Here is a 14,750-nt window from a genome sequence, read left to right as displayed (position 1 = left end):
GTCCCAAATAGTTTTCATTCTTTAAAGAAGTGTTTTCTACTCTGAAAGGATGAAACCATTGTGAGGACACTTAAAATGTAGTTTTTAAATCCAACTCCAAAAATGACTTTTAAAAATTATTTGGGAGATGCATGGCTCACAAAGGTGGCCACTTAAAAGAGAGCTTGAGTGTGCAAATACTGATATGTGTCAATGTGTGCATATATATGAATATTTTTTCAGATATGTATACTGACATATATTCTGATATGTGTATATATATACAGACACACTGTATATTCCTATTTCCCTAGTTATAGCTTATATCAGAAATATCAAGCAACTTCTATATATAAAAAAATTCAAAAAGTTTTGAAATGAAAAATTTCTCCTGGGAATGAGAAAGACAGGAAAGTTTTTGTGATAAAATTTAGCAACCTTTCATGTTAAAAACTCTCAATAAACTAAGTATTAAATGAACATACCTCAGAATAACAAGAGCCATCTATGACAAACCCACAGCCAACATCATACAGAATGGAATAAAGATGGAAGCATTCCCTCTGAAAACAGGCATAAGACAAGGATATACTCTCTCACCACTCCTATTCAACACAGTGTTGGAAACCCTGGCCAAAGCAATCAGGAAACAAAAAGAAAGAAAGGGCATATCCAAATAGGAAGAGAGGAAGTCAGACTATCCCTGTTTGCAGACAGCATAATTCTACATCTAGAAAAGCCCCCAACCTCAGCCTCAAATCTCCTTGATCTGATAAACAACTTCAACAAAGTTTCAGGATACAAAATCATTGCACAGAAATCAAGTCCTATATACCCTAACAACAGCCAAGCCAAGAGCCAAATCAAGAACACAATCCCATTCATAATTGCCACAAAAAGAATAATATAACTAGGAATACAGCTCATTGGGGAGGTGAAAGATCTCTACAATGAGAATTACAAAACACTTGCTCAGAGAAATCAGAGATGACACAAGCAAATGAAAAAACATTCCATGATTGTAGATAGGAAGAATCAATATCAATATCATTAAAATGGTCATACTACTGAAAGCAATTTACAGATTCAATGCTATTCCTATCAAACTATCAATGACATTCTTCACAGAACTAGTAAAATTATTTTAAAATTCATATGGAACCACAAAAGAGTCCAGATAGCCAAGGCAATCTTAAACAAAAATAACGAAGCTGGAGACATCATGTTACCTGATTTTAAACTATACTACAGGGCTATAGTAACCAAGCTGCATGGTACTGGTTCAAAACAGACACATAGGTCACAATGGCACAGAATAGAGAGACCACAAATAGGGCCACACACCTAAAACCATCTGATCTTCGACAAAACCAACAAGAACAAGCAATGATGAAAGGAATCTCGATTCAATAAGTGGTGCTGGGATTACTGGCTAGTCATATGTAGAAGATTGAAACTAGACCCCTTTCTTACACCATATAAAAAATCAACTAACAATGGATTAAAGACTTAAATGTAAAACTCCAATTTATAAAAACCCTGGAAGACGACTTAGGCAGTATCATTGTGGACACAGAAATTGGCAAACATTTCATGACAACCACCCTAAAAGCAAGAGCAATAAAAGCAAAAACTGACAAATAGGATCTAATTAAACGTAAGAGCTTCTGTACAGCAAAAGAAACTATCAACAAAGTAAACACAACCTATGGAATGGAAGAAAATATTTACAAACTGTACATCTGACATAGTTCTTATATCAAGAAATTACAAGGAACTTTAAGAAAATTTACAAGAAACAAAAACAACTGCATTAAAAAGAAGGCAAAAGCCATGAACAGACACTTTTCTAAAGAAGACATGCATGTGGCCAACAAGTATATGAAGAAAAGCTCAGTATCACTAATCATTAGAGAAGTGCAAATCAAAACAACAATGAGATACCATCTCACACCAGTCAGAATGGCTATTATTGAAAAGTCAAAAAATAACCTGTGCTGGCAAGATTGTGGAGGAGAGGGAATGCTTATGCACTGCTGGTGGGAGCGTAAATTAGTTCAACAGCTGTAGAAAGCAGTGTGGTGATTTCTCAAAGAGCTAAAAACATAATTACTGTTTGGCCCAGCAATCTCATTACTGGGTATATACTCAAAGGAGTAAAAATTATTATACCATAAAGACTAACGCATACCATTCTCTGCATGTTCTTTGCAGCACTATGCACAATAGCAAAAACACGGAATCAACCTGAACGCCCATCAGTGGCAGACTGAATAAAAATGTGGAACATACACACCATGGAATACTATGCAGCAATAAAAAAGAATGAGATCATGTCCTATGTAGGAACATGGATGGAGCTGGAGGCCACAATACTTAGCAAACTAACAGAGAAATGGTAAATGAAATATTGCATGTTGTCACTTATACGTGGGAGCTAAATGATGAGAACACATGGACACAGAGAATGGGAAAAACATACATGGGGGCCTATCAGAGGTTGGGGAGGTGGGAAAAGGAAGAAGATCAGAAAACATAACTATTGGGTACTAGGCTTAGCACCTGAGTGATTAAAAAAAAATCTGTACAACAAACCCCTGTGAGATGAGTTTACCTACATAAGAAACCTGCATATGTACACTTAAACCTAAAATAAAAATTAAAAAGTAAAAACAAAACCAAAAACATACTTTTGCAGCAAAAAAAAAAGATAATTTGAGTCTTTTTTTCAAAGTCAGTGGAGCTTTGAATTAGCAGATGGATAACCTAAGGATATTTCAGGTTAGTATTTTCACAGTGTTTGCTGGAATGCTATCACCAAAAGATGTAACTTGTGTGTGGAAGTTGGGAAAAGAAATAATTGGTAGCTAAATGTGTTGGTGAAATACATCTCTGAGAGAGTTATGGAGCGTAATAACACATTAAAGGCTTAGAAACATTTGTCAAGAAAAAAATCTTTAACATCATGTTTCTGATATGTTTGATAATAAATCACATTTTTTAAAGCATAGCCTTTCATAACATCCCCAATATCTACCTTAAGTAGAACTATAACATTTTGGCTGATGATTGCCATGGTGGTATGGATGGTGGTGTGGCAGCATCACTCATATTCCTGTTAGTAAACACATATATTTTTGTTCCTTGAACAGTTTCCTGCGCTCTTATCCATCTTATCATTTATCAGTTATATAACTGTGGCAAGTTATTTAATCTCTAAGTCTCTGTCCTTTTATTTGTAAAATCAAGATAACCTAATAGCTATTCATAAGGTTTTGAAAGAATTCCTGTGACTAGCTAGAAAACATTAATATTTCCACACAATGGCAACCTTTCCGTCTGGCACTTTTTAGTTATAGGAATGTTGTGTAAATGAGCACACGACGCTATAAACAAAGGTATTGTTTTCTACAGTGAACACTAAATCAGTTCCCAGAGTACCAAGTCTCTAAACACAGTTTGTGTCCAGATCCCTTTGCTCCCAGATCCAGAGGGGTAGGCAGATGCTTTCAGGGTCATATTGCACAAGGTATGTCTTTTCCTCCAAGGACAACTACTTTTTCTTCTGTGTTGCTTTTTTGTCAATTAAAAAAAATATAAAAATATCATTATTTGTGATATGCAAAAAAAAGGCATTTGATAATTATGGAGCGACATGTCAATACATGTTACTCATTTGTCCGTTATTAAGAAAATGATTATTCTGGTTTCTTGAATTTATAAAGTTGTGAAGAACATAGTTTTTGTAATTTGGCTTTCGCATATGTTCAGAAAAGTTCTTGAAGTTCCTCAGTTCCCATTTCATCTTTACCTTCCAGAAAAACATATTTTAGTCATCTATCTATGCAATCAGAAAAGTTTATTACATATTTGAGCTCTTTTGCATCTTACTTTTTATTGAAAAAGAACAAGCAGAAAATGAATACCTATACTACAATTTTTTTTGAGAGGGAGTCTTGCTCAGTTGCCCACGCTAGAGTGCAGTGATGTGATCTTGGCTCACTGCAACCTCCTACTCCTGGGTTCAAGCAGTTCTCCTGTCTCAACTTCCTAAGTAGTTGAGGTTACAGGTGCCTGCCATCATGCCCGGCTAATTTTTGTATTTTTGTAGAGATGTAGTTTTACCATGTTGGTCAGGCTGGTCTTGTATTCCTGACCTCAGGTGACCCACCCGCCTTGGCCTCCCAAAGTGCTGGGATTATAGGCATGAGCCACCACACTGGGCCCATATGCTACAAATTTAAATATGCAATTGATCTTTATCATCTTTACAACCTTTACTCTTATGATTCTGAGGATAAATGTGTAATGAATGGTCAAAGTATTTTCTATATGGTAAGTCACTCTGAAAATATATTTACTGACAGCAATAATAACAAATTAGTATGTGGAGATTTTCGTACTTAGATTTATAATATCAGTTGTTTTATATTTCAAAGGAGGGACCAACCTTAGTATTTTCATAAATAGATATCGATAAGTCAATAAAACATGATGTTTATGTAAGCTAATGTGTAATTATCTACAATTATCTATAATTGCAGATAATTATAGAACATGAATACAGAACTCCAATGTTTGTTAACCATTACTCTCTGCCATACAAATGAATTCTGTTCAGTTATTAGTTGTGATGCACAGGATTAAAAAATAGATAAGATACACTTAGTTTTTAAATTCTGAAATCAGGTGCTTCTCATAATCAGTGTTCAAAAAACTGCTGATTATATTTTATACAAAAAGTTTCCCTTTAATGTATGACATGTCTTGCAACCAACTTTGTTTCATAAAGAAGCAGAGGATATTGTACCATCATGTGTCTAAAGATCTTTTGTGGATAGGTTTATAACACTCAGTTAGCCTCCGTGATCTTTTATGCATTCCAATTATTTATTTTTGCTATGAAGTATTTATTAGCTATTATTCTACCTTAATCAGTAAATGCCATGATGTAGAGGTCATAGACTTCCCGATATTTGTTAGTTTTTGTTTTCAATGGCCAAATTGTGAACTATGAACAAGTATCTTAGTAAAAAATAGGGAGAAGCAATTACCTAAGTCATAACATGCGTGGACCAGCCTTGCTCCCTTAAATAAAAGTAAAAAAAAAAAAGCACTGAAATAACAAAGAGGGGTTCTAATTAGGAACAGAAAATCATCTCAGATTCAGATCTTACATAAGTTGTCCTAAAATTCTAATTTTTATGTTAAATTTCTTTTAAAAAAGCAAAACCAAATTAATGTAATAATATTTTAAGATAAAATTCAATTATGCCCTCAGTTATGCCATCTTGAGTTTTTATGGAACTAGCTACCTTTCTATTTGCTTGAAATATTTTTAAATTATTTCATTATCTCCCTATATTATTCCTGTGGTACAATACATGTGAGCTCAATATCTTAATGTCTTTGCTTAGGATAAGGCTAGAATCTAACTTCAGATTGAGAACAGAGAATGGATAGTAATACCATCATCATGAAAATAAAAGTGTCCTAACCTTCCCCAGCCATCTGAAATCCTCTATCACCACATTATCATCATAAGCTTTTCCACAGCCATTCTAATATGTTCAGATTGCCTATTCATTTAGAAAATATTTATTTTGCACTGTGAGTCAGGTGCTGTGCTAGATTCCTGGAGTTTAGAGATTAACACATATTCTGCCTCTAAGGACAGTACCATATGAAGACAGGCAAATAATCAGACACTTTTAATAATATGTGGCAAAAGCAATTATATAGAAAAAACACAGAAGCAGAGAACAAGGCTGTCATTCTAACCATCCTGATTGGGGAGGGAAGGAGGAGATAGAGTTTTATCTTAAAGAAGTTAATGTGTGGCGTGAGTAAAATAATATGAGTAGATACTGGCCAAGTGGTAATATTTGTATGTTTTTCCTCTTTACTGGATCTCAAATTTTGTAACTCATCAGATTTAGTAGGGGCCCTCCTACCTTATTTTTAGGCACTCTTCCTGAAGTAGTATCACTGATTCTTTTGGCCTTAATTCCATCTCTGTGCTAAGTATTTCCATCCATATAGATATCTCCATGGTAGATCTTTCCGAGCTTTTGTAGGGCGTTTGAGGGACTGTGTGGTTAATCAAGTGAAAATAATATCACCACAAGGTAGCAATAGCTTTACTGGGGGCTACTCTGACAGTTTCTCAGGTCCAGGAAGTCCCTCAAAGCAGAAGTCAGTCCAGAAGCTAAGGGTCAGAGGGTCACTATTCAGAAGGCAAGGAGGGCAAGGGAACTCCTAGGAGAGAAGGGGCTTACGTGTCAAGGCCATGTTGCTCAGTGGCATGGTGGGGAGTCTGGGTCAAAGAGCTCCAAAGGGCAGTAGTGGCTTGGGTCTTTATGACTCAAGGGATTTATCTACTGCTAGCAGCCGTGGGGTGAGGTTTTGGTGGATAGGCAAAACAGCCAGATTTTAAATGGCGAAAAATCTGCTTATGTAGCCTATTTTAAAAGTAAATGCATGTGTAAACATTTGATTTGATCCCATGGTGGGCTTTCAGGCTGGTGGGTGTCAGCCTATATTGAGGAAATAAGAACCTGCTGATCAATACACACAGGCCATCTTTGGCTCATTGATATAACAGTTTCACATCAGTATAAATCAGTATAATCAAATGCCTATGTATTATCTCCACTGGGGTGTCACATAAATAACATGAAATTAACCTATCGAAGACAAAACTAGTACTTCCGCAATTTTTCTTTCTTAGTAAATAGAACTATCATCTAAGACTTAAGGCAAAACTTAAGGATCATACATGGTTCTTCCATTTTCAATCCAAACCATCAAGAAATTCTGTCATTTCTACCTCCTAACTGTCTCTCATATCCAGTTATCGATAGCTACATTACCAGCACTCAAGACTAAGCTACATATATTTTTTGCTTGGATTACTCTAATGCTCTGCTAGGTTGTTCTCTTATTTTACTCATACCTCCTTTCCATAGCTTCTTCATACAGCAACCAGGGTTATCTTTTGAAACATGTATTGATCATACAAACTCTTTGCTTAAATGCCTTGTAACAGTACCATGTTCCACACTGAGACTATTCAAATGAGAAAACCCTGCGTCATCGGACATGTAACTCTCCCTCCAAACCCTCCCTTTTGCTCACCAGTGTCCAGCTACAGGCCCAATGACTCATGCTTGCTCTCTTCCATAGCACCGCCTCTTCACTGCTGTTCTTTCTGCCTGCAATATGCAGCTCTTTCAGCACTTTGAATAGCTGGTTCCTTTTCTTCCTTCAGGTGTTGCTTAAATGTCACTTCCTCAGAGAGGCCTTATGTAATTGGCCTAACATTTCTCTCAACCTCCCCACCTCCCATCCCCATTATTTTCTCTTATGCTTTCCATTTATTTCTGGTGCAACAGTGATTTCAGTTTGTAACTTAAATATCATGTGTTTGGTTGACTGCTCCAAACTCTCTCTAGACTCTAGGCTTCATACAAGCAAATACTTTGTCTACCATGCCTTGTTCACTGTTTAAAAAATGTTTTTTTCTTTTAACCAGATACCTAGTGCAGTGCTGGCACATAACTGAATCTAACTAAATATTTGTTAATTGAAATACAAACATATATTCATAAAAAATAAGTGAATAAGCACAGTCAGATGGGAAGGTCTTTCTTTTTAAGGATTAATGATGTTATTGTCTTATGCCATACAGTCAAATACATGAAACACTTAAAAATGCCTTTTTTTATTAGGCCAAGGATTTCAACAGCTATGGAGACTATGAATAGTGCTCGAATGAATACATATGAACATCATAGAGTTAAATCAATTACAATTCCTTAGCAAGGATGGGGTACTAAAAAGTACACTGTGATCAGTTGTTCTCCAAATTTTTTAGACCGAAGACGATAAAATAAGAGTAATGATCATCATTAGGTGTCTAGAAGATTTATAAGGAAAGGTTTTCTATTGGGGAAAAGAATTAAAAAGAAAAACTTCATTAAGAAGACATACGATATTGGAGAATCCTGACTTTCTACCGTGCTGTTTTACATTTTGAAAGCATCTCTGGCTATATTCCCTTTTCCTTCTTACTATTTCCAGTGTGTACATTCTCTCTGTTTCCCTTGCTTAGTCTTAGTGGAAATTCAATCACTCTGTATTAGAAGTAAAACTGTCTTAATTTGGAGATGGTGACAGAAATAATAATGCAAATAATAATAAGATGATTGGTAAACATTTATTGAGTGCTTCCTATGTGCTAGACATTACTCTAAGGGTTTTAGATGCTCTAACTGATTTAATGCTAAAACAAAGCCTATGACTTAGGTACAGGGTGAATATTCCTCATTTGAAATGCATAGGACCGGAGGTATTTTGGATTTCAATTTCTTTTTCAGATTTTGTAATATTTGCTATAATAGATATTTACTTCATAATGAGATATCTTGGGGATGGAACACAAGTCTAAACAGGAAATTTATTTATGTTTTATGTGCATCTTCTATACATAGCCTGAAGGTGATTTTATTTTCCTCTGGGAGGTGCTGAATAAACTGTGTGTTTTCCACCTGCATTCTGACTGCAACTCATCACCTGAGGTCAGGTGTGAAATTTTCCACTTATGGCATCATATGGTGCTCAAAAGTTTTCAGATTTTGGAGCATTTTGGACTTTGGATTTTGGATTAGGTATGCTCGGCCTGAACTATTATGATGTTCATTTTACAAATGAGAAAACAGAGGCAAAGTAAGATTACATAACTTGTCCACAATCTCACAGCTAGAAAATTGTGGAGCCAGGACGTGAAACCAAGCCTTCTGGCTCACAATCCTTGTCATGAATCAGCACAGTCAATACTTACTCCTGTAATTATGTCCCACTCTTGTTGTTTAGTCATCGGAATTTTTTATTTAGGAGAAAGAAGTGCATATGCTATAAGTATGTTCTAAAGATACACAGACTGTGTTGGTAAAGAAGAAGTAGGAGGCTGTAACAGTAAATATAGGAATGCCCAATTAGTACTTTTTGCTACACTTCTTGGAAATCATTAGCTTTTTAATTATAATGTTATAGATTTTATCTGTGGGTAGCACCAACCATGGACAGCAGAGATTTTCTTGTCTTCCCCTTTCCCTTCTCCAGGTAAAAACAAACTGAGAGGTCTGGGAGCCTCTTTCTGGGATAAGATAGATTTTAAAACTATGAGATTTTGGAATGGAGAGGATAAAATTGGTTCTTTTTTTTTTTTTTTTTTTTTCCTATTTCTCTCCTCTCTATGCTTTTTGTTCAGTAAAACTTAAGATCTGATGTAATTAATGACTGGAAGGAAATCATCACCATTGTAGATACATTCATTCACCTTTTACTTTTTTAACAAATATTTATGGTACCTACTTCTGTTAGGCTCTGTGTTAGGCTTGGATCTGTAGTGGTGAGGCGAGTTGAGATGAAGAAACTCTGTGGAGGAAAAAAGTTTAAAACATGAAACATACACATATGTACACTCATACATATGATGTGATTTTTGTATGTATTACTTATACATGCATCTACTTTATATTTTCCATATACTTTACATACTTTTATATAATTTAAACTTGTTCACTTTATGTGCTTATTCCATACAAATTTTACATGTGTATATAGTTACAAATTATAAGTGCTATGAAGGAAATGAACAGGTTATTTGGCAGATAACAAATTATTAATGATGGGAACTACTAGAAGGGCAATAGTGAGTCCCTGGGGAGAGCTAGGTTAGGTATATTTCTTGATTTAAAGAAAAGTGGCAAAGGGGACTTGAGATCCCCATGCTTCACATCACAGCTCCCGGAATCCCTGGTCTGGAATAAAGGAACCGCCCAGAGCTGTATCCTGTGTGGGTGGCCAAAATGCCCATGGATGTAACCACAGAGTGAGCACGTCAGTGTGTTCATTTTCAAGGAACTAAACATACCAGCACAGATTGGTGAAATCTAGAAGACACTGAGTTTACAAGCCTATGTTATGAACATGCTGTGAGGAGATATAAAAGAAAAAGTACCTTTGACTGCAAAGCCTTGAGTCTAATTGGGTAGAATAAACAGATGCATGAGAAATGACACCGGAGGCAATGGACCAAAATGTGCAAAGAGAGCCATTATAAATGGAATAAACAGAGCATGGCTGAGCTCATCCTTTTTAAAGGAAATGAGTTAGAGACATGGCATTTACTTAATTGATGGTGGAGTCAGTGAGAATATATTTAGATGGACAATGAAAATAAGGGCTTAAATTTAGAAAGACAGACACAGAGAGAGGATGCAACTTCTAATGAAAAAGAATGTAAACAAGATAATGAGTTGAAAATCTTTGTCTTAAATTCGTTAAAGTGCTAAGTGCTACTGGTTCTCTGAAGTGCCTGCCTTTTTTTTTTTTTTTTTTTTTTTTTTTTTTTTTGAGACAGAGTTTCGCTTTTGTTACCCAGGCTGGAGTGCAATGGCGCGATCTCGGCTCACCGCAACCTCCGCCTCCTGGGTTCAGGCAATTCTCCTGCCTCAGCCTCCTGAGTAGCTGGGATTACAGGCAGGCGCCACCATGCCCTGCTGATTTTTTGCATTTTTAGTAGAGACGGGGTTTCACCATGTTGACCAGGATGTTCTCGATCTCTAGACCTCGTGATCCACCCGCCTCGGCCTCCCAAAGTGCTGGGATTACAGGCGTGAGCCACCGCGCCTGGCCTGAAGTGCCTGTTTACCTTACATATCAATGTTCAACAAAGATATAACTACTTTTATGGAGGGAGTATAAACACTAGGCATCTTCTGAAATAAACAGTCTGTTTTATGTTTGTTAGTGAAATATTCCTAGTTCTAAAAATATTTAAAAATAAAAACCTAATACTAAAATTTGTCCAGCATGAGAGGCCTTGAGACTTTCAATGTTGTTCAGAATGAGCTTAATAAATATTAATTGAATGATTTTTAGGTGCCAAGGAAGTTCGTTAACACTAAGAATGCAAAGATAAAACAGTCCTTTCTTTATGGAACTTCAAGTCTAATGTGAAACAGTGAAAGAGAGAGAGAGAGAAAAAAAAAATAAATCATTTCATAAAACACGCTATGGAGGCATAAACTGAGGCTAGAAGCCACAGTCCCCAGATAGTGACTGGGAGAGTTCACAGAATACTCCTGCAAGGATAGTTATTTGGTTTAGAATTTATAACACAGCAAAATAAAGTAAAATAATAATAAATCATTTGGGGAAGAAGGAATAGTGTAATAGGATGGGTATACAGAAAAATGGTGACAAAATTTATAAAACATTATTTTTAGAAACTCGGCAAGATCACATGCAAAGTCCAAAATAAGTTTAAAAAATTCATGTAACCCACAACCCTAGTTTGGCAGCTTTGGATTAAGAGTATATTTATAGGATAAATTTAAGCTTTTATGATATGGCATTGCTTTGTGATGCAGTTTCCTTCCTCAAAAGAAAACATAAGGAATAGAATTTTAGAATGATAATAATGAACAGGTCCATATTCCAATCCTGCTATTCTCATATGTGGAAATAGATCTGGAGACCCTGTCATTCTTTGTGACTTACTAGAAAGGGCACTAACATTTGATAGACTCACCACCTATAAATCAGTTTCTTACAGTGAGTTTGAGGGATGTAGCCTGAAGAAGGTTAATAATGAAGTATAATTTTTGAATGTCTTGTGACACTAATGTTAGCAGAAACACAGAAAAATACTTTCTCTCTGCCAACGTCTCAGGAACATGGTGCAGACTCAAGGTAGAATCATCATTTAACTAAAGGAGGAGAGCTGTAAAGGGAACCATGATTGCTAGTGTTCATGAACCAGAAATCCCTGGAACCTTCATGATGGGAACAAGAGAACTGCACTTCTAACAGTGTTGTTTGCTCAAGAATCCAGTATGAGCAAATGGCCTGTATTAGACCTTGGGTCAATCAGGGTTCAGTTAGGAATACAGGGTTCACTTGGAGTAGTTAAAGGACTATAATGCGGGGGTTTAATTAAAGCAAGAAATGGGTAATGAAAGAGACAAGTAACCAACAGAGAAAAGTGAGTAACTGAGAAATTAGTAACAGGAGCAAGCCATAACTAACCCTAGGCTGGAGGGACACAGGACAGGACAGGGAGATGCTACATAACTAACACAGAAGTCTTGTATTACCTGCTTGGAACTGGAACTGTGGCAAACTTGAGTGATGAGAGGCAGAGTGGGGAAGAGACACAGTTGACGCTGGGGAGGGTGCAGGAGGCAAAGTGAATGATGGGAAAATAACCTGACTTCTACCTTCTGCTCAGTCTCCCAGGCTCCTGCCAGAGTCCTTATCCCCAAACACCCATTAGCAGAAGCCAGTTGCAAACCAGCTGAGACAGGTCTCTGGGAAACGAAACCTCAGGTGTCAGATCTCCCGCCCCCTAACTGAGCCAGACGAAGGGCAAGGAGTGGATTCAAGGGCAATCATGCCCAGAAACAGCACAAAAGCCAGTAAGGAGAGTTTAGGTTATAGAAATCCCAGGACTATCCTGTGGATAAGAATGTCTATATTCCAAAGACTAGGTTCTTAGAATATAGAATATATATCTTAGAATATAGAATATATATATATATATATATTCTATATTCTAAGAACCTATATCTATATACATATATATGTATTCTAAGAACCTAGTCTTTGGAATATAGATGTGTGTATGTATATATATTTATTTATTTTGAGATGGAGTTTTTCACTGTCACCCAGGCTGGAGTACAATGGCGCAATCTCGGCTCACGGCAACCTCTTCCTCCCAGGTTCAAGCAAGTCTCCTGCCTCAGCCTTCCAAGTATCTGGGAATACAGACATGTGCCACCACACTCAGCTAAGCTTTTTGTATTTTTAGTGGAGATGAGGTTTCACCATGTTGGTCAGGCTGGTCTCGAACTCCTGACCTCACATGATCCACCCACCTTAGCCTCCCAAGTGCTAGGATTATAGATATGAGCCACCATGCCAGGCCTAAATACTTATTTTTAAGACATATCTTTTCTCTGCTTCATGTGGCCAGGAGGTCAATGGGAAAAGGAAACGTGCTCATCCACAACCCAAAAATTTTAATTTGGCTTGAAATGCGCATCACAGAAGAGAAATTGATTTTTTTCCTCTAAAATAAATTGCCTGTTTCTTTTCTTTTTTTAATTATTAAAAAATAGTGTTTTTTTTTAAGAGAAATTGCCTATGTTAATAGCCTATTTTATAAAACTCAGCCTACATGTAAGACTTTTTATTTGTTATAGTAGTCCATTTCACACCTCAGAAAATCCTTGAATTATCCAACAAAGGCTTATTTGCCTAAATAACTGTGTTCTCCTGACACTGAGATTTGGAGTTTATTTGAAGTTTTTGTACATTTAGTGACCAGAGGTATTTTGATAAATGCCATTGCCTCAAACTATTCAGTAGGAAGTTTGGGCACCATCTGCGTTTGTTTCTGTAGGAGCAGTAACTGCCTAGAGAAAAATCTGATGCTCATTTCAGAGATGCAGTATAAACAGAATTCAAGATGATGCCTTTAACGTAATTATTCCACCTTTCATTTACATAGTGCTCTATGCATTTCAAAGTGATTTGATGTGCTTTCATTTAACAGATCTTAACAAAACTTGTGGAAATTGAGTATGGGCTTCTGAGATGTAAAAGCTCAACAAGGAAAATAACACTGAATTTAGGCAGTCTTTTAAGAGAAGATTGTAAAAAACCATATAGCCTCCTCTTGTTGCTACTAATAGAATATACTTATTGAGAACCTTCTCTGTGGCAGGCACTTTTTCGAGCACATCACATAAATGAACTCATTTCATCATCAAAGTAATCGTATGAAGTTCTCATTTTAAGGTTAAGAAGACAAAAGGACAGAGAGGTTAAGGCACAACTAATAAAAGATTTGGGCCTAGGCAGTCTAACAAAATACTGTGTCTCTTATGCAGTGTCTTCTTTAAATATTTACTCAGCAAGTAACATTACTAATTACAAAGACATATGTTTATATTGGGTCTCTTTTTACTTCTAAAATGTGTATGTCGCTCAGTGGTGTGCTGGTAAACTGGCTGTCTGCAAAATAATTAAAAAGTCCTGATTTGTAACATTCCTGAATTTCTATGGTACAAGTAGACACACTAGGGTCTCCTTCAAGCTACCAAAATGAAGTCACTGAAGTCTAGCTGAGAAGAGATGCTTGCTTTTGGATCCTATGAGTTTGTATGCGCCCATGCCAGCACATCACTGACTGATTAAAATGACTGTTGTATTCAAGATGACGTATATACCATGCACGTGATAGCCCACTCTTGAAACATTCCTAAAACAGAAATTCGTTTGATTTTCAGCTGTTTTATGCCACCCAATATGAATTAAACTGTTTTGGATATGATCTTGTTCAATCACTGCTTATATAGGCCTGGCGCGGTGGCTCACGCCTGTAATCCCAGCACTTTGGGAGGCCGAGGCTGGTGGATCACGAGGTGGGTGGATCACGAGGTCAAGAGATCGAGATTATCCTGGCCATGGTGAAACCCCATCTCTACTAAAAATACAAAAATTAGCCAGGCATGGTGGCTTGTGGTCCCAGCTACTCGGGAGGCTGAGGCAGAAGAATTGCTTGAACCCAGGAGGTGGAGGTTGCAGTGAGCTGAGATTGCACCACTGCACTTCAGCCTGGCGACAGAGCAAGACTCCATCTGGAAAAAAAAAAAAAAAAATTATGTAATCATGTTTATTTTCGGTTGGTTTTCCCT

At 36.6% G+C, this 14,750-nt stretch overlaps 1 protein-coding gene across 2 annotated transcripts in view; it reads right to left on the bottom strand.

Moving 5' to 3' along the window:
* Positions 1 to 14,750, bottom strand: part of LOC105709640 (putative protein SNX29P2) — a 46,469-nt gene that overhangs the window by 10,978 nt on the left and 20,741 nt on the right. The window contains exons 5-7 of one of the 2 annotated variants that reach the window (XM_064360937.1): positions 12,144 to 12,212; positions 9,355 to 9,417; positions 7,117 to 7,193 (exon numbers count right to left, since the gene is read on the bottom strand). In XM_064360937.1, coding sequence (XP_064217007.1) covers positions 7,117 to 7,193; positions 9,355 to 9,417; positions 12,144 to 12,212 — 209 coding nt within the window. The remainder of the gene's footprint in view (positions 1 to 7,116; positions 7,194 to 9,354; positions 9,418 to 12,143; positions 12,213 to 14,750) is intronic. The other variant, XM_064360938.1, reaches the window with a different exon arrangement.

The sequence above is a fragment of the Aotus nancymaae genome, unplaced genomic scaffold, assembly GCF_030222135.1.
Source record: "Aotus nancymaae isolate 86718 unplaced genomic scaffold, 86718_ANA_hifiasm-v0.15.2.pri h1tg000040l, whole genome shotgun sequence".
In the NCBI taxonomy this organism is placed as follows: domain Eukaryota; kingdom Metazoa; phylum Chordata; class Mammalia; order Primates; family Aotidae; genus Aotus; species Aotus nancymaae.
The sequence above is the reverse complement of the archived record's forward strand: the minus strand, read 5'-3'. Positions and strand labels throughout refer to the sequence as shown.